Source organism: Takifugu flavidus, chromosome 12, assembly GCF_003711565.1.
Source record: "Takifugu flavidus isolate HTHZ2018 chromosome 12, ASM371156v2, whole genome shotgun sequence".
Taxonomy (NCBI): Eukaryota; Metazoa; Chordata; class Actinopteri; order Tetraodontiformes; family Tetraodontidae; genus Takifugu; species Takifugu flavidus.
In genome coordinates this window covers 7,109,074-7,132,162 of record NC_079531.1, presented here as the reverse complement: position 1 = coordinate 7,132,162, position 23,089 = coordinate 7,109,074, and the positions used below count along the sequence as shown (strand labels likewise).

The window sequence follows — 23,089 nt, the reverse complement described above, 5'->3', positions numbered from 1 at the left end:
GGAAAAAATAAGGGTTTGGAACAACCGCGTTTGTGACCAAGATCTTGGATGGGCCATCTGACAGTACCTCAGCCACAGTGCCGTCCAGCCGAACATGGAAGCCCAGCTGTCCCAGTCCGTTTCTCCTTAGAGTCATATCGACAGTCTCACAGCCCATGGTCAGTGACTGGCAGGAAGGGCACGATAGAGAAACAAAAATATTTACTGTGTAGCAACATATTGCTACTATCAATGCAGGATCGATTCCTTAAGAAGCTTTTAGCTTTAACATCCAGTGTTTTTATTTGGAAAAATTATCCCATTTATAAACTATATCTACTTTTTCCAGGAGGTTATTGTATTTTCCACAGATTATCGTGACATAAACACAGTCCTTCTAGCATTTAGCATAATTCAAAATAACATCACCATGACAGCAAATTCGCATAATTACATCTGCAACCCACTGCTTGGTTTTGAATCTAAAGAGGGAGGAAAATCTGGAATACAAAGCATTCTCTCAAGATGCTCGGCCCCCGCCTTTACAGAACAATTTTAAAATATCCCAAAACTCTGAATGTGAGCTTCCACCTGCCACTCTCTTACCTTTAACCTCTGCACCATCTCCCTGATGTCCTGAGCGCAGCCCTCTGGTACTCGCACGGCGATGTGATCTCCTCTGCCATAGAAGATCTTTAGTGCCAGCCGCTCGGGTGTCCAGCCAATCACGTCGGCACAGAAACAGTTAAACACCACCTCTTTTGTGGAACAGTCTATCAGGAGGATAAACTCCGCTGAAACGCCCAAAGCACAGGGGAGCTCTGTTCCACCACCACTGAAGTCCTGGGCCTGGACCCTCCAGGCCACGGCCCCCGAGGCTCCCAGCTCCGCTCCCTCCCTCGCCTTGCAGCGCTCGCGCTTTTTGGAAGCCAGGGAGATGAGGTTGTTGAGCTTGCCGGCCGAATCGAGCGGCGTGCTGCTGACGTAGTTCTCGGCGAGGTCGCGTAGGTATTCCTGTCTTGTACGAGTTGCCATGGTGTGGAACTTCTCCGACTTGTGCGCTGCGTTTTCTGCGTTGATGACTTTGGCTAGGAGGAAGTTACGAAAAGTCTCTGGGTCACGAAAGGTAACGCCATTGGGGATGAGCGGGCCGAAGGGGGGCACGTCTTTCATCCTCGTTACAGCAACGCTAAAGGACAAGACGAGAGAGGAAGGACTTAAAATGTGACAGTCATTTCTATGATTGTTATGTGCTGGTTCTGCGCTCAATATTTACCTGTAACAGGTATTTTCAGAGCAAGGGTTGTGCACGCGGACAATAACGAACACGTGCTGGAAGTGCGAGCGTATATTTTGTGGGGTGAAAGGCAACGCTCCCGGCTCCTGAAAGATAATGGTGACGATGTCGTTCCCGATGTGTCTCTTTCTCAAGAGCTGAGGGAAGAGAAGGGAAGCAAATATATATTGAACTGCGCATAGCTCTCATTGTTACAACTGAATTAAGTCAAAGACAGGAAAATAGAAATGAATCCAGAATCACAGTTCTCTGTGCCGTTTGATATTATCGCGCTCTTTTGTTACACACCAATACTCTCATTGTCTTGAGACGTTGGAAAATAACCCTGATGGTTGAAAACTCGGATTATATACGAAGGAAAAATTAATAAACTCATTTTAGCAAATTTCCCACCGTAATAAACACAACCGAGCTGTGTTCAGACACTGAAGGAACTGCTGCTGCTCTTTGCAGTTATTTATTTATCTTATTTTTTACTAGTGCCTGTCGCCACCTATAGGCTAATCTGAGCAGTGCATCTACAAACATAGAACTACTTCAGCCTCTCATCCTCTGGATGGAGTTATTGTGCCATTTATACAATGAAACGGACGTTGAGGGTTAATACTGTTGAACAAACTTCTCGTTTTACTCGTCAATAAAGCTGGGTGTAATAATGACGGTACAAGTCTACATGTAAAGAAAAATAATTTGGTGAGGATGAAGAAAAATGTCTATTATACTGTAGATATTCTACTTGAATGTTCACATCTGGAAGTCTCACACATAAATACTTCAAGAAACTTAAATATACACACATTGCAAATGCGATCTTAGACAAAGGTCAACAATCAAGGGTTATAAACATGCTGTAAACACACAATAACAAGAGAAACTCTAGGAAGTCAACAAGGGAAGGGCTGAAGAAGCAGCAAGAGAGACACGACCCAGAATAACTGACTGATCTAAGTCAGATCCAGTCTCTTTACCATTTCCTGGAACAAACAACCGCAACTAATCGAAGATCATTTCACCAATCATGTGTACAGTATTTCAATTTTAAATGCATAAACACAGAGACCTCCAGTTCTAGGCGACAGTGCTGGTTAGGTTTTAAAGCTCTCACCTGCTGAGGGTTGCTGGGCATGTACGGCAGCATGGTGGAGACGTGGAACATGACCTCGTAGCCTTGGTAGGTGGTGTACAGGGAGTGGGTGCCTGTAGAATCGGCTAGAGAACAGAGGTAATGGATTTAAATTCACAACAGTTACAAAGACTAAACACTGGTGGCTTTTCTAAATCCCAAAGGGGATTTTTGTATTTGAGCATGACTGGTTTGAGGCTTTCTGTCTATTCACTCCTTTATTCTTTGACCTTTCTGATGATATTCACTGGCTCGTCTGCTTTATCTAAATTATTCCGATACAGCAACCTGGATGATTTTCAGAAGTGAGGTAACAACGGTGCTTTGCAACCAGCTTGGGTGACATTTCCAACTTCCAACAACCGTAAAAGCAACATAAAAGAGAAAAAAAGATTTATGTGTATGTTCTTAGCATGACTCACTCTTCGTGTCGAGCTGTGCAGCATATTTGGTGAATCCTTTCAGCAGCACCTGCTCCCCCAGCAGCTCCAGGAAGGCAGAGAAGGCAGGCGACGCCTCCTCATTGTTGTACATCTCCTCCTCTGTGCTCTGGCCTGCACGGCAGAGCAGAACACCCACCTTGTGCTTCTGACTCAACTGTAAAGAAGCAGTGATAACAGTATTTCACAGTTAATAAGCCACTTCAAAACCCATAAAATATTCTGTAACACATTGGAAACCGTTCTTTCTGTGCAAACAACCCAGCCAAGGATGGGGTCGCTGAGGTACGCATTAAACAAATAACAAGGCTAAACATTAAAACTTTTACAGTTCAAAAGCACCACGCCCCGCTCAAATGGCCTTTCCCTGAATGGACTGAATCACACATTACACAGATTCTGGCATGTTTGTACAAACTATCTGGGGAGCCGCATCTGTTCAAATTCGTAGACAGATGAAACCACAATGAAGGCTCTGTCGCTACAGCGATAAACATCTGAATTTCAGAGCTATAAAATACAAATGCAGAACTCACCCCCTGTTCATCCAGTTTGAGGAGCTGTTCAGTGACTTTGGGTGTGCTGAGCGCCAGCCTCAAACAGGAGATGCTGAGCTCAGGGACGACTTGTTCTAGAACCTCCTTGAGTGGAAGACCCCGCACGGTGCCGTGCCTTCCTGTGGACGCCACTGCATCCTCTAAAATAGTGCCTCGCAGTGTCACGAGCTAAAGGTGGGCAGGAGCATATGTGTGATATCAGAACACAGAGGAAAGCAGTAATAGGCCAGGTTTGGATTAAGAACACTTTGCAACACATGCACACATTAGTATCTTTCTGAGGACACCCACGGACATTCCCGTCATAACTAAATTCATAACCACACCCACAAGTTGCTTGCTAAAAAAACACTGTCAACCATAAAATAAAGAACCACTGGGTTTCCATACATTCGTTTATTTGTGTCAAGCCTCCGGGATGTAAACAATGTCTACCATAAATTAATTTTTCAATTTGGAGCTGTTAGTCTGGCTCCACAAGTCTATTATACCATAATATATGTATTCCCTAAGGCAGAGTGTTCCAGAAATAGCAGATAAGTACAGTGTGTTTTTCTTCTCAGTCGAGTCTGTGTTGTTTGGTTTCAGCAGCATCCAGGAGGATTTATCACCATTATTTGTCTATTCATTTGGAAGTGTTTATTGCATCTTCAATTATTTGGAGTCCTTCAAAGACCTCCCAACAGGAACAGAAAAATACTCAGGTCAAGTCAAAACATGCATCTAACAGCATCAAAATTTATGTGCAGAGGCTTTTAACTCATCCTGTCTTGTGACATAAATCTACTATAGTTCCAACAACAGTAAAGCGCATATCTGTTTCTGACTAATGCTCCAGGCTGAGTGGACACCGACCCCTGAGGAGTGGGGTGCTTTTTCCCACTCAACACATCTACAGACACCGATGTGATTCATTAAAAATGCATGCCAAAAACTCTGGAGCCGGCAGGAGGTAGACAGACATTCCAACCTCAGAAACACCGCTTAGAAATAAAAACCTGACTGACACAATATAGCTGTTTCAGAGGTGTCACCACGGTGTGTGCGCCACAGCGAGCGATGCTTAGCAGCCCTGCCAGAGGGCCGAATTTATAAATGTGTGATGGAGGAGGCAGAGGAAGTCTTCCTCACCTTGCTTTGTCAGCGCTGCAACAGAATTAAATGGCAGACTTTATGGTGAAGGATATTTGAGAGCAGCTGAGGGTTGAGTGGGAGAGAATAATGGCTGCAATCAATCTCGGGTTTTTTTTTTTTTTCTTTCTGTGTGGGAACAGGTCTGAGTGCGCTGGTTGTGTTTGTTAGCCGAGTTCTGTGTGTTTAGATGGTGGAGAGGTTCTTTTGTTGAAACAGCTAAGGTGATGAGGCCAGGCAGCCATGTAATCCGGCTAAAAACAACAGATAGAGGCAGCGCACAAAAACTGATCAGAAGAAAATGCTGCGGTTTAAAGAGCTTAACAAGCTTCTATCGAGATTGAAAGACCACTTTAATTCAGCTCATCAGGGGCTGAAATGGAGAAAATTATTCTGCTTTGTTTCCAGAAAAACAAGTAATTGTGTCTAATTATATTCTAGTTTCATGTGAATTGTAGCCCAAATGATTATTGGACCCCCTGTAAAGAATCTCTTAACTTGATGTAAAGTAGACATTACTGGATCAAAGTCACACCCTTCGATCAATCCCCATCCTGTCACTAAACGCATTACAAGTGTTTAACTCATCCATCAGTGCACAGACGTGGTTGGGTGCGCTACCTCTGAGAGGGGGCCAGAACAGAATGATGTTTGGTTTGGCTTTATGCTGAGGATGGGCAGGTGGAATTTTCCTCTCGCAAAACGGAGAAAGTGGGGCGAAGGGGGTAGGAGGGGTGGTGTAAACCAACAGAAAGGCTGAGGAGGATCACCAGTAGGAGCCTAACTGGATGGCTTCATTAGAGTAATGTAGATTAGGGATTAAGTTAAACCTGCACACACGTGTCATTACTCATTGTCAAGGAAACCCACCATCGGCAGATCAGTGCATACCTCTCTTGTTCTGACAATGAGGCGGTACTGGTACTGGTCTTTTAGGTCTTTGGTGTCTTCCAGTTTCTCTCTGCGGATGCTCACCGCCACGGCGCCAAGTTTATCGTCAGTCCCAAAGTAGTTGGAGTGCTCTGGTGGTAGACGAAGAAAAAAATGCTTTCGTATGAGATGCACATACCTAAAGTTTACGTTTTTTTTATAAGTCCAAATCAAGAAATAAAAGTCAAAAATTACAATTTCTTTGCATCAGTTTCTTAAGCCTATCAGACAAACGAGTACCGTAATACGTTATGATATATAAACTTCAAGATCTTCTGATAAGACCGATAAGAGGTGGCTGACAACATGACTGATGGGACTGACTAAGATAGTCAGTAGTCTTTAAAGGGGACATTAAGTCAAGGACATGACTCAGATAATGACATGTTATCTAGTAATCAATACCCCTGTGATTAAAAAAATAAAATAATCAATTTAACTAACACAGAGCATTACTCAAAGGATAAATGGAGGGAGTAAGATAAAGAGTTTTCTTCTGTTTTATAAACATGGCGAATGACCAAATATGCTTTCATACGTCTCCAATGAATCCAAAAAAATTAACCGTGAAGCCATCAACGCGGTTGAGGAGCCTTTGCAATATTCTCCTCTCAAAGCTCTGTGGCTAAGCTGTGGTAATGCCAACACCACAGGCCGTTTGGAGTGAAAAGACAAATTCCTCAGACACACAAGGAGGACTCGGGCTTTAGAAGGACTCCTCCTCCATCCCCCCCCCGACTGCAAAGAACCGGGACAACATTCATGTTAGGAGACTCGGGCTGGCTAAGCCTGCATGCCATGTCCTGTGGTGAGAATGTCAGGCCTTAGATGAGGCTTTCTGACGCGTCATGTCACAGCTCACGCACACATACAATCACAGTTGCATTCTGGGGGAGGAACGTAGAAGGAAATGAGTCAGCAGATGGACATATTTTTGGAATGATAACCTTTATCTGTGTGGCTGCAGGCCTCTCTCCATCTCATGCGCATATTGACACGCTTGCTTGCACACATGTGCTCCTAACAGAATCTGTCACTAATTAGGGTGCAGCCAGATGATGCTAGCCGAGGGGAAGTTTCACATGCAGCTCTGAAGGCGTGAGACCAGCAATGTCTAACTCAAACACATGCGCTGAAATCAGATTTAAAACAGAGTTAAATTAAATGATTGTGTAGAAGATGACCCAGTGACGCTTCTATGCATAATATTAGTAGTTGAGCTTGATTCCCCAAACAGCTGGTAGGGGAATTACAATTTACTAATTGCTTTGTTTACAAAATACCTAAAGACGTAACATGTTTTTAAAATTAGACCATTGGTTTGGGATTAAGACTATCTATCCTATTATCCTATCTATCTATTCTTTTCTCTGAACAGTCGCAATCACAATCACACTGCTAATCCAGATCACGGGGTTGGATCCTATCCAACAGGTGAGATGCAAGAATCCACCCTGGATGGGTCACCATTAGTGGGTATTCACCTCCGCCTAGGGGCAATGTGGCCTCTCTACTAACGTCAACATCCAGAAGCAATTACGATTTAACATGTGAATCTAAAGTAATGCAAATGTATCTCAAAAGTACCTTTGCTGAGAAAGTAGTCCCTGTAGTACCTGGCCCCAAGGTCTACATGCTCTATGCTGTAGAGCTTTAGCTTCTCGAGTCTTGAAAATTGCTGCTGTTCAGTCGGCACCTCTAGCACAGACAGACTAGAATTGCTTTTCCTCAACCAGCTCCTGGTTCCGTCTCCTCCTCTATCTCCTCCTCTCTCTGCTGAAGAGCTGAGAAAGCTGATATTGCGCTCCCCATCTCCACCCGTCTCGTTGAGGAAGTGGGGACAGCAGAGGAGCAGTGGGTTTTGGTTATGTGTTCCATTAGGCCGATCCAGGGGGTCCATGCTCATAGAGGGGTTTGAGGAGCTCGTCTCAGGGTTCAGGGTCAGATCCTCTATGCTGGAGTAAACTGGCTCATTCACACTGGCGGCTGAGGATCTGGAGATGGTCAGGGACACTGAGGCTGCTGAAGCCCCGGTGGCAGTGTTCCTCCTCTGTGCTGCGTATGCCCGCTGCGCTGCTGCCTCATGGAGGTCAAACAGGATGCTCTGAGCATCAAAGTGGACGAAGCTTTTGGAGCACACCCACGGTTTATAGGCGTCTCCAGAATTCCGCCCTATTCCATCATCGGCCTCTCCTTTTCCTCCATCAAGTTCAGTGCGACTAGCGCTTCTCAGTTTCCGGAACAAAGAGGACGTGCCCAGCGACGACTCCGTCCCTCCGCTTTTCTTCCTCACCCTCTCGGCTCCATCCTTCTTTCCTGCCCCCCTGTCATCTCCACCTGTGTGACCAGGTGAGAGAGCAGAAGGAAGGGACGCGCTCGGTGTGGAGCCGGGGGCGCGCAGTAGTTCCCCGAGGTGCACGGGGGCCGAGCTGCGCTGATCGGGCCTCTCCTGGTGGAACTGACTGAGCATGTCGAAGAAGCTCTGCTCAGGGATGCCCTGGATGTCAATGGAGGAGGTGCTGCCATACTCTCTGAACAGGTTGCCCATTCCTCCAACGCCACGACTCTCCACCTTGGAGCAGAGAGGGACAGGATATAAAATTTAAAGTTGTATTCAAACCATTTGGGACTTTGGGACTACACACCCAAACGAGAACTTACCTCATTTTCATCCTGTTCGCTCAGCGTCATTTCACTGTTTGAGCGCTGTCTTAATGGCGGGAGCACTCTCAGACTCAAAGGCGAACCTCTATCCCCTCCGAACCCTGCTGCACGGAACTCCACATCCTTAGACCGCCGACGTGGCAACCTGGCGACTCCGCCTCTCACCAATCCGGTATCAGACGATAGAAGAGTTGAGGAAACCGATGTGGAGCAGTCGTCCCCATAGTGGCTGCTGCCATTGCCGATCTGCCCGTTTTCAAGCAGGGACTCCCTGGACTGAGCACGGCGTGGGGGCCATTCTGCAATCCGTGCCCGGACGCCCATTTTTGGACGCACAGAAACACGTGAAGGGGTGCCCTGATCTGGGAGCCCAGAAGCAGGGTGCCCATTCGCAGTGTGGTGAAACTGACCGTGCTGGGGCAAACCTCCTCCTCCATCCAGGAGGTCTGAGGAAGTGCATGTGACCCCTCTGTCTCTGTAGCTACTCATGGCACCCCAGGAGAGCTCAGGACAGGGAGGTAGAAGACTGGCAGCCCATGTCAGGAGGGGTGATGGCACAGAGGGTCAGGACAGGCCCTCTACACTCTCAGGTGATGATAACAGCGCCTCTAACTCTCAGAAGCATTGGTCCATTTCACCTCCCTTTGAGGACCAGCTTGACGCAGGACCAGTCCCTTCTTCTGAACTCTGGACAAGTCAAAGGCAGACCTGTAGAGGAAGGAACCAAAGATCAATAACACAAACCAACACTTGATAAGCAGCAGAAAATCAGATCAATGGGATGGTGCTTCACTGCTGCTGAATATCTACCTGCTCTTGACATATCTATGTTAAAGAAACACCCAATGTTCCAAAGACCATTATTTTTTTTTAAAGCCATAATTAGCACAACTCTTGAGTTTTTAATAAAAAGGCAAGTGAATGTTTCTGATGCATTTGGAAAGAACGACTGATGTTTCGTGAAAATGAAATGAACAGAACATTCAATAAGATTGGTTTCAGTATATTAGTCCAGCAGAAGACAACGTCATTGAAACCATAAATGCTGCACAATTACACAATGAATAACACATTAGCAACACCTAAATATTCACACAAGCTCATATTCCTACATCATGACTCTAGATCATGCACCCATTTCTCTGCACTACATTGTACGTTTAGCATGCATTATGATAAATCATGACGTTTACTCAGATAACCCTTCTTTGCTCCTCAAATAAGAGCCTCAACAAAGAGAATGATAGGAAACAGAAACACACCATTAACCCAAACAAGCTTGATAAAGTCTCTACAGCTTCCTCAGTGGTGAAGTATGGTTTCTCATTGTTGTTAAAGCAGCTCTGGGTGTTGTGTAAAGACCCCCCCCCCTTTATTAGTCCTTGCTGAATTCGATTCTGGCCCTGAGATTACATTACTGATTCACTTTTCCAGTACAAGACAACAGAGGCCATGAATAGAACTCATTCATGGCGAACACAAACTGTCTTTAGTTCTACAACCGCACAAATGTATCATTTCTTCATTTCAGGAGAACCACGGGCAGCTTCGGCCAAAGTCTCCGGCTCGGATTGTGCTTCCTGACAGAGTCCCTCTTCATTCAGATAACCGTCATGTGATCGGGCTCCATCTGAGATTATCCAACCCAGCTGCAGGAGCTGCAGAATGGCTTCATTATACATCTGACGGGCCCGATGAGAGAGTCAATGGAAAGTGTGTGTACAGATCTTTACGAGCGAGTTCGTTCAGACTCTGTAGCCGGTAGACTACAAATGCTTAACAGAAGTCCACACCGCCAATGGGAATCTGGACCCAATTTTGTCTGATCGTGTAAATCCATTATGTTACGCTGTCTGGGTGTAAAACAAAAGACTAAACTCAATGTCTGACCTGGTGTATGTGGAAGGTCAGCGGATGGTGACCCCTCGGATAATCGTGTGTGACAAAAATGTCACAAGGTTTTGCTCACTAAAACAGAACTGACACTTAAAAATGGAAAAGAGGCTGTTAAAATATCCAATACACATTTTTTACTAGACTTCAAAGAACAGAATTTAATTCCTCTTAATTACAGATCAATCGTAATCGTTTTTTGGCACGAACCTCCCTCTTTTTACTTTCCCATCTCTCCCAACCATGCTCTCCCTCTCCCTACACACCCATTTTGAGTCGATGGCTTGGCTCTGGCACCGCAAACACACACCAAGACTGGTAATTACACTATTTAGATGTAGTAATGACAGAGTTAGCAGAGGAACATGGCTTCCAGAGGAATGAGCGCTCCCTGTGTGGAGGAGCTGCAGCAGTGTGAGAAAAGAGGTCGGCAGACTGCTCAAGTCATAACAAGGATGATGCTGTGCAAATAAAGGTTTTTTAAGTAGGCACAAGCAAATTAGTCCGAAACTGCTGAAAGGGAAACACCAGTTTTTACCGTTGAGGATTCATATTCTTTAGAAATTAACATGTGATCTTGAAGAGATTAAATACCATAATTTTATTACCAATATTAACATTGACATGACATGACTATTTTATCTTGGATTGAGGCTAAATGTTGGTTTCAGTTGATTAAAGTTCCCCTTGATCATCAAAACAATCCCAATCCCTTCAGGCAAATGACTTGAGACGCACGATCTCAAACGCAGCAGCATAAAATATCAGTCTTAGTTAATGTAATTCTTTCCATCAAGTAAACAACGCAGCAGCGTTGGCTAGATTATAGGCTGTATGGGGAACAGATGGCAGTACATATGACTGGCAGATGGCAGAGATGTGATAAAAAGAAGCGTGGCGCTGTGTTAAAACCCAATCCAGCACAGGCGAGAGCGGCATATCCAGCGTTCGTGCCCCCACAGCTGAAATAGCTCAGACTCCAGAAGGGGCTGAGAGATCTGGGATGACCTTGACTTCAACCTGGGTGACCTATCCATAAGAAAAGTGTTGAGGCCATTTAAAACAGGTTTTAGAAAAGCATTTTAGTACCTAATGGCTTCAAATCTCTCTTCAAAACAAAATTGAACAGTCTGACGTGGTGAAAGACTGACAAGCCAATGGAGCTGTAGAGCACTGATGATATATGAAATGCTTAAATATTGAATGCTAACCACAGCTAGTCCACAAGGATCCCGTCTCCCACATTCAAAATTGGGCTTGTTTGTCTTATCTGGAGGCCAGGTCTCTCCTCCTCAGCTTTACCAACAGCAGCACTCTCCTTGTCACATCCTTTCCTTTCTACTCACTCTCCCCAAGTCACCCTTGACCCCGCCGTCACTGTCTCCGCTGATTCCCATCTATCCGGCTGAATCCCACTAATGTCACCGATGTCACTTCGATCTCCCCGTCTGCCCAGCATGAAATAAGACCTCTGGTGAGGAAGTTAGACTAAGGTTGCGTTTGACCATGATTATCAACATAAACATTTTTATGAGCATTTCAAATTCAGTTAAGGGAGCAAAAAGTGCCCAGTGAAAAACTGTGTCATGACTTTTACACCCCCGGGTTGCCTATTTTTGTAACAAACTGCAGCTTTGCCTAATCCAGGAAGTGAGACACAGAAATAGCAAAGAAAAAGCCAATTTTTTAAAACATTCTGTGCAGATTCCAGATCCCCAGATATGACGCTGCAAGAGATGGAATTCAAAATCTGACGGAGTAAATAATTATTACAACGGCCGTTTTGGTGAATGACATATTCATAATTTCTTGTTTTGAGTCCTTATTTGTTGTGGCTTTCCAACAGTAACGGTACTGGCCACACACACACACACACTCTTTAACGGTCTGTTCTGCATTAATTGAGGTTATGTTTGCGTGTTTCCACGGAGCAGCTGTAATCAGTTCCACGCTCCTCATCAGGTCATCCGTACAGACGTGTCTATTGTTCGAGGGGTCTGGGCAGAAAATGCCCTCGGCAGTGTCTCCGTGTTGAATCTATACTGTTAATACCTTAGCACGGGCAAAGGCTAGCTTAGATATCAAGAGGAATAAACACCACTGAATTTTTTTGTTCTTTTAGTCAGATTTTATGATATTCTGCAGTGCTGGAACAGCCCAACCTTATTACAATTAAGCAAACTTTCCTGAAAATTCACCGTTCCTCAATATTATGGACTGCACGCAACCTCATCTTCTTTAATCCTCACACAATATTTTAAAATAATGTTTCAAATATTATTCATAAAGGAGCATAAAGAAGGAGTGAGGGGCACAGAGATAGAGGCACACATGTTAGAGTTCATGAGCACAAAGGCAGAGGACTGTAAGTACAACTGGGACATGAAGAAAAAGGGCTGAATGGGGCCAGGGAGGGGCCGCAGACATATTGTCCTGAGGGGGGTGGGGGGCGTTACACTCAGATTCACCCCTAAGCATTACTGATCAATCAGGATCAGCTCAGTACGGTGGAGTGAGCATAAAAACACTATCATTAGCAAGAGAAACACGCTGCGCTGCTGTAGAAGTGAGAGCTAATCGAATTAGCATTTGGCCTGTCTGTGCAGTTAAGTAGCAATTAATAGAACTTAATATAGACCTCGGTTCTCAGTGTGGAAATGCAAACAGAAAACTGCATTTCAGGACAGTTTTTCCCGCTTCTGTAATATGTATAGGTAACAGCATCAATGTGTTGGGCTTTGTTTCAACATTTAAAACTCACGCTTAAGATGATTTAAGATAAAAAAGATAGATGTCGATAGAGATAGCTAGGGTGACGGTAAAAATAGTGAGCGTTCCTTTCACTCAAACCCACTCAGATATCCATTTGATTGCTGGTGCTGGTTGCCATAGGAACTTAAGTGCACCAGCCAAAAGATGGATGATGTAGGCAGCAGGCCTGAGGCTACCAGGACCGGGCCTGAGCCAGCAGAACTGCAAATAACACATAAAGCAGTAATTGACGCAACACGAGCAACTTAGCGAAGCAACCCCCCCTCCCCAAAAGACAGAATTCTTTGTATTTGGCATAAAAATTGAGCGATCTTTGCCATTTTGTGGTGCTGTAATTGCCCTTCAAGGCTCTCAGCTGAAGTCTTACTCCAGCCTTACCTGTCTGACCACATGCCGCGCAGCCATCGGTGCACGTTCAGTAGGTTCTAAACTCTTAAAACACAGAATGCTTGTGGTTGACAAAGTATGCTAATCAACAGACCTGTCAGCGTCTGTTGCCTGTTGTTGGCACAGCTGGCAAATTCCATACATTTTCTAAATCTGGTCAATCTAGACTCCATCTCCGATTACATAAAATGTCATAAAAAGGGAGCCGCATTAGACCCAAACAGAACGAAAAGCAAAGTCATTTCTTCAACGCGCAGCTATTCATCGGGTGCATTTGGGCATATCTGCTGGCGTCAGGTGGCTGTCGGGGGGGGCGATTATCATCTACATTTTGCGGGGCGCCAGATTCACGTTTTATCTGCCCAACTGTGGGACACATTCCAGTGCAGCGATGTGCAGGTCAGACTACGCCAATTGATTTCTTTCTGTCTGTTGAATACGAACACACGGGAATCCCGGATCTTTGATGTAAACGCGGGCCAGAAGAGCACATTCCAGATGAAAACACGCATATTTGGCCACTGTAAAAGCAAGGGACCACATGCTTAACGCGAGGGTCGAACCCAAGTGAAATCCAGTTATACTAATTGTTCATTACCGTCTGACCTTTGGGATGTTGAAGCATTTCGGGACAGAGCTGCTCCACAACAATGAATTAACATCAGGAGAGCTGCATGTTTACGACTGCACTCAGGATATTACAGCTTAATGTTAAAATTCAATCAATAATTCAGCAGCACTTCCTGGGAATTCTTTGTGAGGTTTTAACACATCTTTTTTTCTTAAATTATTCACCATCAAAATACATAATTAATTAGCTCATCGCATTGTTTGGCGGGCTCGTCGGCCAGTATGTAATATTGTTTTTCAATTGGTTTTTCCTGGAATAAACACAAATTCAAAATCTTTGTGTGCCTCCTGTCTAATGATATTAAATAGTTCCGTTACGTATCCTAAAACCTCACATGACTATGATTAGAACAGACCATTACACTAACAAACACTGCAGAAAGTCGAGTGTCCTAACGTGCAGTTGCTCCACATGCTGAGCTCGCGCTCGCAGCGTCGGTGACAGGTGGTTTACAATCGGGAATATGTTTGCTCACTCAAGAGCTAACAGCTCGCCGGACAGATTGTAAGAGGAACTCAGCTACAGCAAATACATCTGTCAAATTCAGTTTGTTTAGCACAACGGCCATTAACTGCCGCCTCGCGTGTGAGTGAAGCTCGGCAGAGCTGCCGAACGACTCCACGCTTTGGCAGCAGTGGCGGGTGAGCCATTGCCGCTTCGGCGTCTCCGGGCTCAAACGTGGGTTAACGGGCCGTGTGGGGGGACCTGGAAAGTGGCGTGTTTACAGATTGTCACTTCTTTTGGCTTGACTTGGTTGGTGAAGATCTGCTTTCAGTCAAGAGGCTTGTTCAACTTGCTCTCCAAGTCTTACCACCATTATTTTGGACATCGGGAGCGATACTGGCCTTGCAGTGTGGTCAAAAGGGAGACTTCCGACTCAAAACCAAACTCAAGGTATTGCGTGGGCGACCAGTTAGTGACTTCAGACAGGAAGCAGGCTGAAAGTATATCCTGTGTGTACATCTGTATAAGAGGATATTTCCCGGTTCCTCCTGCTACTGAATCGCAGCAGTGACAGAATAATTAGACCTAATGATGACGAGCAGTCGGGACAGACGCGGCAGGAAGCAGAGAAGTGTCAAACAAGTGGGAGAGATTCAAGGCAGGTTCTCCGGAAGCTCGTGCTTTCAAAAATAATGCCATAGAAACAAAAGAGTCTCATCATTAGCGATTTGCACTGGACCCCACAGACGAGTCCGGTAGAGAGCGCGTAAAGGTCACATAAATCATTTGTACTCTTAATGATCCTCATCCTCAAATGAAAGTTCAAAGGTCAGGGTTAACAGCTCCTACTCACGTTCTTCAATAGCACTCCGGTTTCCGAGTGTGCTAATGTTCTCTACTCCATTTAGTAGCCTGTGCTCCTGCAGCCTCCTGACCATAAACAGATGTGCGCTCTCTCTCAGCAGCAGTCTGACCGGACAGCCAGCCAAGCAACAGACTTAAAGAGTTCCTCTCGCCACTTCCAGTGACCGGATCAGGGAGGTTCACACATGGGGTGAACCTCAATCCAAAAATTCCTAAAGTACATTCCTCAATGCACTTGACTGAAACAGATTATTTAATCACTGAAGGCACAAAAATGCCAAATGAGGGTCTTTTTTTAAACAACAGATTTTAAACCTTGGATGTAGCAACATTTGCTGGAAAAGAAAATGGGGGGAAAAAAACTTCTTGCTTTTTAAGAACAGAGTTGTCTAATAGAAGATCTGGACTCTTAAATATTATAATAGCTTCATTCTCATGATCCTCGTCCCCCCTCCCGGTATTTGATTACCCCCTAAATGATGCTACTGAAGAAAAGACAGTTGGAAGCTCATTGAAGGAGGACAATGGGAGCGCCCACAGGAACCAACGCCACAAAAGGATGATGGGTCGATCCCCAAAGAGAGATTCAATGCTGCCCTCAATGGTGTCATTAATGTCTTTACCCCGACTTTGGGCGTTGGGTAAAAAACATGGCATCCAGCTCCATTAAGGAGGAGTTTAGCTACGGGTCGCGTAGACCCTCTCAGCTGGTCCAGCCAGCGTGGCTCAGAGATATCGGCAGAGGTGGATAAGAGGTGCCAGTAGTTTCTCGGATGAAACGATGGGCTCATTTGGGGTTTTCTACAGACGGTTTTCATTAAAACTGGCTTTGTATCAGAGTGGCCCATTAGGCTGAGCCAAAGTTTGGGAAAAGCCTGGTAGTCGTAGTCGGCGTGGGTGGAAGGGTGCAAAATCAAGTTACTCTCAGAATAAGAGAGCATCAAATGTGGAAAAGGTTATCAAGTGTTAGAAAAGAAGCACCAGGTTCCAGGTCTAAGATCAGAGAATACGCTTGAAAATGGATGTGATTCAGCATTTGTATTCCTCGTAAAGCCATTCTTGAACAGCGGAATAAATCCAGCGATAACACGGCAAACTCAACCAATCCAAACCGATTGCACACAAGTGCGGACAAGTTCTTTATTCAGTTGGGACTTCAAAAATGGCGGGATCCTACGACAAATACCTCCAGGCAGAAAAATGTTAGAGGCCCCGCCTATCACACCGTTATAGGGATGACGCCACATTCATTAAGCCATATTTGATTTTACTCTTCAGTGAAATGGTGTTAGGTTTTTAATAATACACGATTATGATGTGTATTGCCCTCTTGGAAGTAATACAAAGAAAACATCACTGACATCACTTTCATGTTCACCCCCCCACCCAAGATAAACTGTTTTTTATAACCTTTTATTTCTGTCTCTGTTCCTATCGCTTTCACAGAAGAGTAAACACGTTCAAACAGCCCAAAACCCACAACCCCCAAAACAAAGCAGCCATTTGCTGAAGCTCCTGGCATAACAGGAAATACAACTTCATGGCAGCAGCGCGCAGACGGGATGACTTGGAGAAAACCAGGCCATCGGGTTTCGCTCCACCGTGAGTCACTCGCACGCCTTCGTGCCAGTGTGACTTCACTGGAACACGGGACAAACCCAAACTGAAGAGGGACTTTTGCTTTAGTCTCGTTCAAGGCAGAACGCTGCAGATCAGTATTGATTTGTTTCAGCGTGATTAATGTGCCGGTACGAGACGACAGCTTCCTGTATGTTCCAGTTATTATGTATAATTGTAGTTTAATGAAGTTAAACATCTGGAGTGGTGTGGCTCCTTCTGAAGCTTCCGACAAAGGTGTGGGTAATGGCTCAAGCTGGCTGTTTTATGTGCCACGTGTGTTTACCAGACACACACACACACACACACCACACACACACACAGGTTTTATCCTTACTGTCACACTGTTATTCGTTTTTTGCTAACAGTCATGTACCGGTGTGGAAATACTTCTATTCCAGCCTGTGGTGGGAGCACCAAGTAAGTGACAAACAAAAGAACATCCATTTCTGCCCAAGTGGCCTTTGTCCACCGTGTTTTCAGCAACAGCTCTCAGTGCAAATATAAAGCCAAATAAAGTGCTGGAGTAGCGTGCACACAGAGACATACTCGTGTATAATGAACCTTCTGCTGTAGCCACCCACTAATCACTTAGTGCTGTGGTTCGTCTCTGGTGCTTTTTATAAACACAGACCTGGAGAACATGGGGAACAGGTGTCGCACATATTCGGTGGCAGCTGTAGGAGGTTTAACATTGGAGCTTAAAGGCCCGCCACTTAAAGAGACTCATGCTCCCCAGCCCTTTGTTTGTCCTACAGCCAGTGCCCGGGCACTTGCTGAGGCAAATATTGACCATGGGCTGCCCAAGCACCGGTTCCCTACCACATTACCTTGGCCTGAAGTTCAGACTGCGGCAGTTTATGGCCAAAGCCGCACGGCCCACTTCACTCTGCAACCCACTCTGCAGACTGCAACCATTATGTTACGTTTTTGGACACCGTGTGTAAAATTAAACTGCACAAGCTACTAAATTCTATAATTAGAGGCGCCATGTGCACATGCAAATATAACCCAACTTTTCTGTTATACAGGAGACACCGGAGAGTTCAGAGCAGATCGCCGTCCCTCTCTGGATGTACAATAGTACATCGCAAAAGCTCTAATTACAATGTGGTCTTTTGGGGGCAAAGATATTTCATGAAATGGTAATGAGTTTCCATGGCTGCCTGAGCTCATCAGAGCACTACGCACAGCACCGCCAGACAACATACCACAGTGCTGCTTGCTTCTAAAATGGACTTCTGCCATGAGTTAGGAGCCTGTGCCCGGCCAACACGAACATTTTTGGTTTTTTAAGAAAAATCAGCACAATGTATTATGTCACAACACTCATTGTGATTTGCCACGCCGATTTATTTTATGTTATGCATAAAAGCCCCAATTTGTTCTCCATCGTTACCTTCCGCTTCTCTCCGCGTGGTCTTCAGGCAGCTCTCTTTTCAGGCACTGAAGCAGCCTTTGTTGAGTTTAAATCTGGCCAGGCCGTTCCCCTAACAAGCATAAAGCAGGGAATTACCCAGAGAGTACGTGTTAGACGAAGTACGAGAGCTTTGCGGAGAAGAGGTGAGCGTGAAGGAAGAGGTTGGTTGACAGGGGACTCGGAGAATGGTGAGACTGATTTTTTTTTCCCGGGAAGTGGAGATGAAGCAAGGAGTGACTGGCCGCTGATGAAGCGTAGCTGACCCCGATTTTGCCATGACGCGCAGGGAGGATGAGACGAAAACCTACACTGACAGTGGTGCTGTAGCATCTCCAGCCACCCCCACCTCTGAATCGGGATCTCTTCTCACCCCTGCACCGTCTCCTCACATCATTAAGCTCCACCTAAAATACTCTTCAAATGTAATACGCTGTGATCTATAATGTGACTATGAGGGGGACTCTGCAACATTTCCACACATGTGTGAAAAGGAAGACCGCGCACAAAGAATGCAAGGAATGTGACATTATGAGCCCTTTTTATTAAGAGGGAGACCCAAGCACAGCACAAGAAAAGCTGGTGTTTGATGGCAGCACTGAACTGAGAGGAGGTGAATGATCTAGTCGGCAGTTTGACCCCCCGAGGCAGAGACCATCCCAGAACAAACCAGTGCACTGGGGGGAAAATAAACATGCCCGCCTCTCTGACTGAGGGAGCTGAAAAGGAGGCCCACGTCAAACCACAGCCAGAATATTTAGTTGGCTGGAGTGTTTTTTTACCTGGACACTGACAAAACACGCAAACACACACCCCTGTGTGCCAGGATCAAACCTTACTGTAAAAACTTAAGATATACAAACAATTAAAAATGAAGGAAAGGATAAAAAAGAATCAAGAGAGCAGCTGCAGGCAACAAACTATCAGCTCCATCTGGAAAGAGGATTAAAAGCACTAAGCTCACCGTTTTGGCAGGAGACCTTGAGATGGTGTGGTAAGTGGGTTAAAGCACACCCCTAGTCTCATAATCACCCCCACCCCACACACACTTCTTCATCATCCCCTCTGTCTGCCAAACCAGACAGTAAGTCCCGCCGAACAGGGAGCCAAGGTCGACAGAGTTCAAATTAATAACGCGCGCAACAAAATCTTAGCGCGCATCAGGCAAACTCGCACCTTGAAACGTGGGTGATTTGTGGTTGACGCGTGCGTGCCCTGCGTGATGATCGACGCCGAACACTCAGACCCACGGATCTCGCACAAAGGCCTCAACCAGACACCGCGGTAACATGAGTCAAGTGAAACTGTAGTGTTCAAACGGGCCGGGCCTGGGTTCGCTGCAGCGCGATCCAAAACCCCCACAGAGACGAGTCGGCGTTTGCCTGTAGGACTCGGACTGGTGAGAGCAAACAAAAGTACAGGGAGTCCATTAAGTGTGGGCTGCAGAAACTACCGTGCACGCTGAGGAGGTAAAAATAGAGGCACAGAATGCAGTCGGTGAAGAAGTATCGCCGACTTAAATCTCTGGCACCCAAATGCTCGCCACTAATAAAAACAACCGCAACCATATAATGATCTTCATTTTGCAGGCAGAATTTCTAAACACCTCAATTTCAAAGTCATTATAACACATATCCTCTTACACTCCTGATACACTGGCACGGCTCGCGTTGCTTCAAACAAGGCCACACACCAAATTCCAGTGGATAATTGATGCGATACAAGTTATAATCTCTCTCGCAGCCGTTCGCCACAAACGCTGGACAAAAACAAACATGGAGAAACGCGCACTTCTGCAAAAGAGAAGCAGGTGGGGAGCGCAGGTAGTCTATTCAGAAGACTTCATAAAGAAGGGTCTGTCTCGACTAGAAAAGGATTAGAGGAGAAAGGTGTGGCTTCTTTCAACTCACACCAGCACTGGGTGTGTGTGTGTGTGGTGTGTGTGTGTGTGTGTGTGTGTGTGTGTGTGTGGCAGGATCCCAAACATATGCTTGGTTATGGACAGTTGTAGAGCCAAAATCAGAATTTTCCACATTGATTGAGATCTCAAACCTCAGACATCAGAACCTTTAAGTGGATTCTCTGCCAGAAATAACAGCCTAATTGAAGGTAATTCTGTTACAGCCAGGCACAAATTAAACTCCGGCAGATGGACTGTTGCACTGCATCATCGTCACTTTATTACTCCGACTTTTGCTTGGCAACGGGAGCGAGAATAGCTTGAAGGACTGCGCGCTTGACACTTTGCTCGTTTTCACCCTGCGAGCCACAGGCTTCTCAGCCCCGGTTAACTAGTTCAGAGCATTGTCGCAACAGGCTAAATCCCTCTACAAATCTGCCCTCTTTCTTTCTCTGTTTTCCTAAAAGCATGGTGTGAGCCCAGGGTGTGGTTCTGCCATGTGTGCGCTCACGCCGAAGATCACACGGTGCTTCTTGTTTTCCAGGCCAAGAGCAGCCAAAGTGAGAAATGAAAATATATGACGATATGTACATTTCTATATATCCAAGGCTTCTATATATCCTTCGTCATTTAGATATCTAGCTTCAGCAAAGACGACAGCTTGAATGGATGGATTGAAGGGACCCATACGTGGGTTCTTCACACACATGAAAAGATCTACACAATTACAATGGTGAAATAGCCATGTGAGATAGGTCACTTGAATCTTGACCTTTGCTACCCAGAAGCGTAGCGGTTCAGGAGTAACAGCCTGAGCCGAGGCAACGTGAACAGACAGATCGAGGTGAAACAAAATGGGTGAGGTGAGTTCTACAACTGCTGCTTCAAAGCAGACAAGAGCATATTCGCGGAAGCGGGGCGTGTTCTGCGTTCTGGGCACCACTGAAGAGAAGAAGTGGGTCAATTGAGTTCCTCTCAGGGTGTGGTGACGAATGCAATGACCTTCAGCACGTTCCCACACACCTGTAGCTGCAGCACGACAACAAACCGCTCGGCCTCGTTTATGGTGTCTCACAGAGAGATTCTCTTCAGCGACGTGCACACAACAGACCACTTCTGCCCATTCACACCTCCTACATCAGCTCTCTGGGGGGAAACTGAAGAGTCACATTGTCTTTCATTGTGACTTCCTTTGTGGTTTTTTGGACGGTCTTTTCTCGTTTCCCCCTCGGGTGGAGTCTCACCTGCCACTGTTATCTCGGACCTCTGCCGCGTGGGTCGTGGGGAAGTCGGACAAGAAATACCGGGACAAATCGAGGCCGTGAAAGTGGAGACGAAGGGCATTGCCTCAGCTTTATCTGCGTAACAAGCGACTCTTTTACTCGCTCCTACAAACGTCCTTCTATCCCTTCTCCCATGTGAAGGCGAATCACTCCCCGAAACATTATCAGCTCATCCGTCCCCTCCTCTCCCACGATGATAACAGGCTTTACAGCTGAGCGGAGAAACACCCAAACCTCTGTGGCTTCCATGGGACGCCTCACAAGGCTCTCCCTGCTGCATATGCATTCTTGGCATTAAGGGGCGGGAAACCCAGCACTGGCGCCGATGTCGTTCGGCTCAAATATTCACCAAAAACAAATGTTGGCTGTAATCATTCCCAGCCAGGCAGAGCGTCATCTGCAAGCACCAAAGTTCAGGCCACATGCGGAGAGTGGAAAACATTAACCAGAGATTTCAAACAATCAAAGACACGGTCATAACATCACTGTTGAGATTGTACAAGCGGCGCAAACACCGAGAACAAATTACATTACTGGGCTGAAATGATCCAAAGCGGATTTTCTTTACCCTGAAATGACAAATTTGATTTTATTGCCTTGTTAAACACACACATTTATGTATGGATCCGAGACACTTACATAGTTGGACCTAGCTTGGGTATTTCTTACAATCACGCGACAACAGAGAACCTGAACCGGGATTTTTGGGCACTGATGTCATCCTTTTTCTGGACCGCATCACAAGCAAGAGCAGAATCTCAAGCGTATCTTCTCTAAAATCTCATTCCATGTCAACTGTTCCCACGAGGATGCTGGGAACAAAGAAAATGGGAATGCCCGGGTTTGCGCAAGTTTTGCATGAAACACGTTGAATATTAAAATAAGCTCCTTGGCGGTTTTAACGATGCGCGGTGATCGACACCAGCTAAATGTTGTCCTCCTCACACTGCAGAGGTGAAGGACGGGTATAATTTGCCAGAAAAGAGCAAAAGAAGATCTATATTTGAGAGGAATTACTCCACAAGCTGCAAGTGTTTAAACAGTAAGATGAAAACAGTGGGGCAAGAAGCATTTGTAGGATGGTCACAGCATGCAATTATGGACAAAGCCATGGTTTTTCGGTAAGATTTGTCGTCAGCGTGTTCTCTAACGATGAGCAACCGGAGCGGGACAGACGTGTCTACGTGCAAGCATGGCTACACAGGAAATAGGCAAAGCAGATGCTGAGTTTTGATGTCGTTTCCCAAAACATCCAACAATGAGACACAAGAATTGAAAACAACCGAAAGCTCTCCCAAACCCACCCATTACCGAGACCGCACATGCATGAGAAAGTGTGTGTTTAGCTGTTTGTGAATTAAAAGGGACAAACGGGCTGCAAAAAGCACAACATCCTGAAAGATAAGGGAAGCGGGGAACCATTTAAATCCATCTATGCTTCCCAAAGGTTCCCAATGCACACGTGGGTAGAAATAGTTCCTAGATGCAGACAACAATGAGACAACTCTGAAGTATTCCCGAACAAGCTGTGTGAAGTGGTCATTTCACAGGAAGTGACTCGATGTCCCCTCAAAAATGTGAGACTCATATGTGAGACTGCTCATAAACGTGGAACATTTTTGTCAGCGCTTGGTAATAACCCAACAAGTCCAAACTATTCAAGCGTGTCCCTGATCTCATAAGTTTTTATAAAGTGGATTTAATGAGGGTTAAAATCAAATTCAATAAGGCAATAACTACAGTTACCTTCACGTGTTTTC

General features: G+C 45.6%; 1 protein-coding gene across 2 annotated transcripts in view; it reads right to left on the bottom strand.

The window, feature by feature from the left end:
• The window catches only part of sipa1l3 (signal-induced proliferation-associated 1 like 3), a 34,524-nt gene that overhangs the window by 7,817 nt on the left and 3,618 nt on the right, over nt 1-23,089 (bottom strand). The window contains exons 2-11 of one of the 2 annotated variants that reach the window (XM_057050454.1): nt 18,129-18,219; nt 8,119-8,829; nt 7,045-8,029; nt 5,419-5,549; nt 3,376-3,564; nt 2,822-2,996; nt 2,382-2,485; nt 1,256-1,413; nt 586-1,168; nt 68-166 (exon numbers count right to left, since the gene is read on the bottom strand). In XM_057050454.1, coding sequence (XP_056906434.1) covers nt 68-166; nt 586-1,168; nt 1,256-1,413; nt 2,382-2,485; nt 2,822-2,996; nt 3,376-3,564; nt 5,419-5,549; nt 7,045-8,029; nt 8,119-8,610 — 2,916 coding nt within the window. In that variant the 5' untranslated portion in view covers nt 8,611-8,829; nt 18,129-18,219. The remainder of the gene's footprint in view (nt 1-67; nt 167-585; nt 1,169-1,255; nt 1,414-2,381; nt 2,486-2,821; nt 2,997-3,375; nt 3,565-5,418; nt 5,550-7,044; nt 8,030-8,118; nt 8,830-18,128; nt 18,220-23,089) is intronic. The other variant, XM_057050453.1, reaches the window with a different exon arrangement.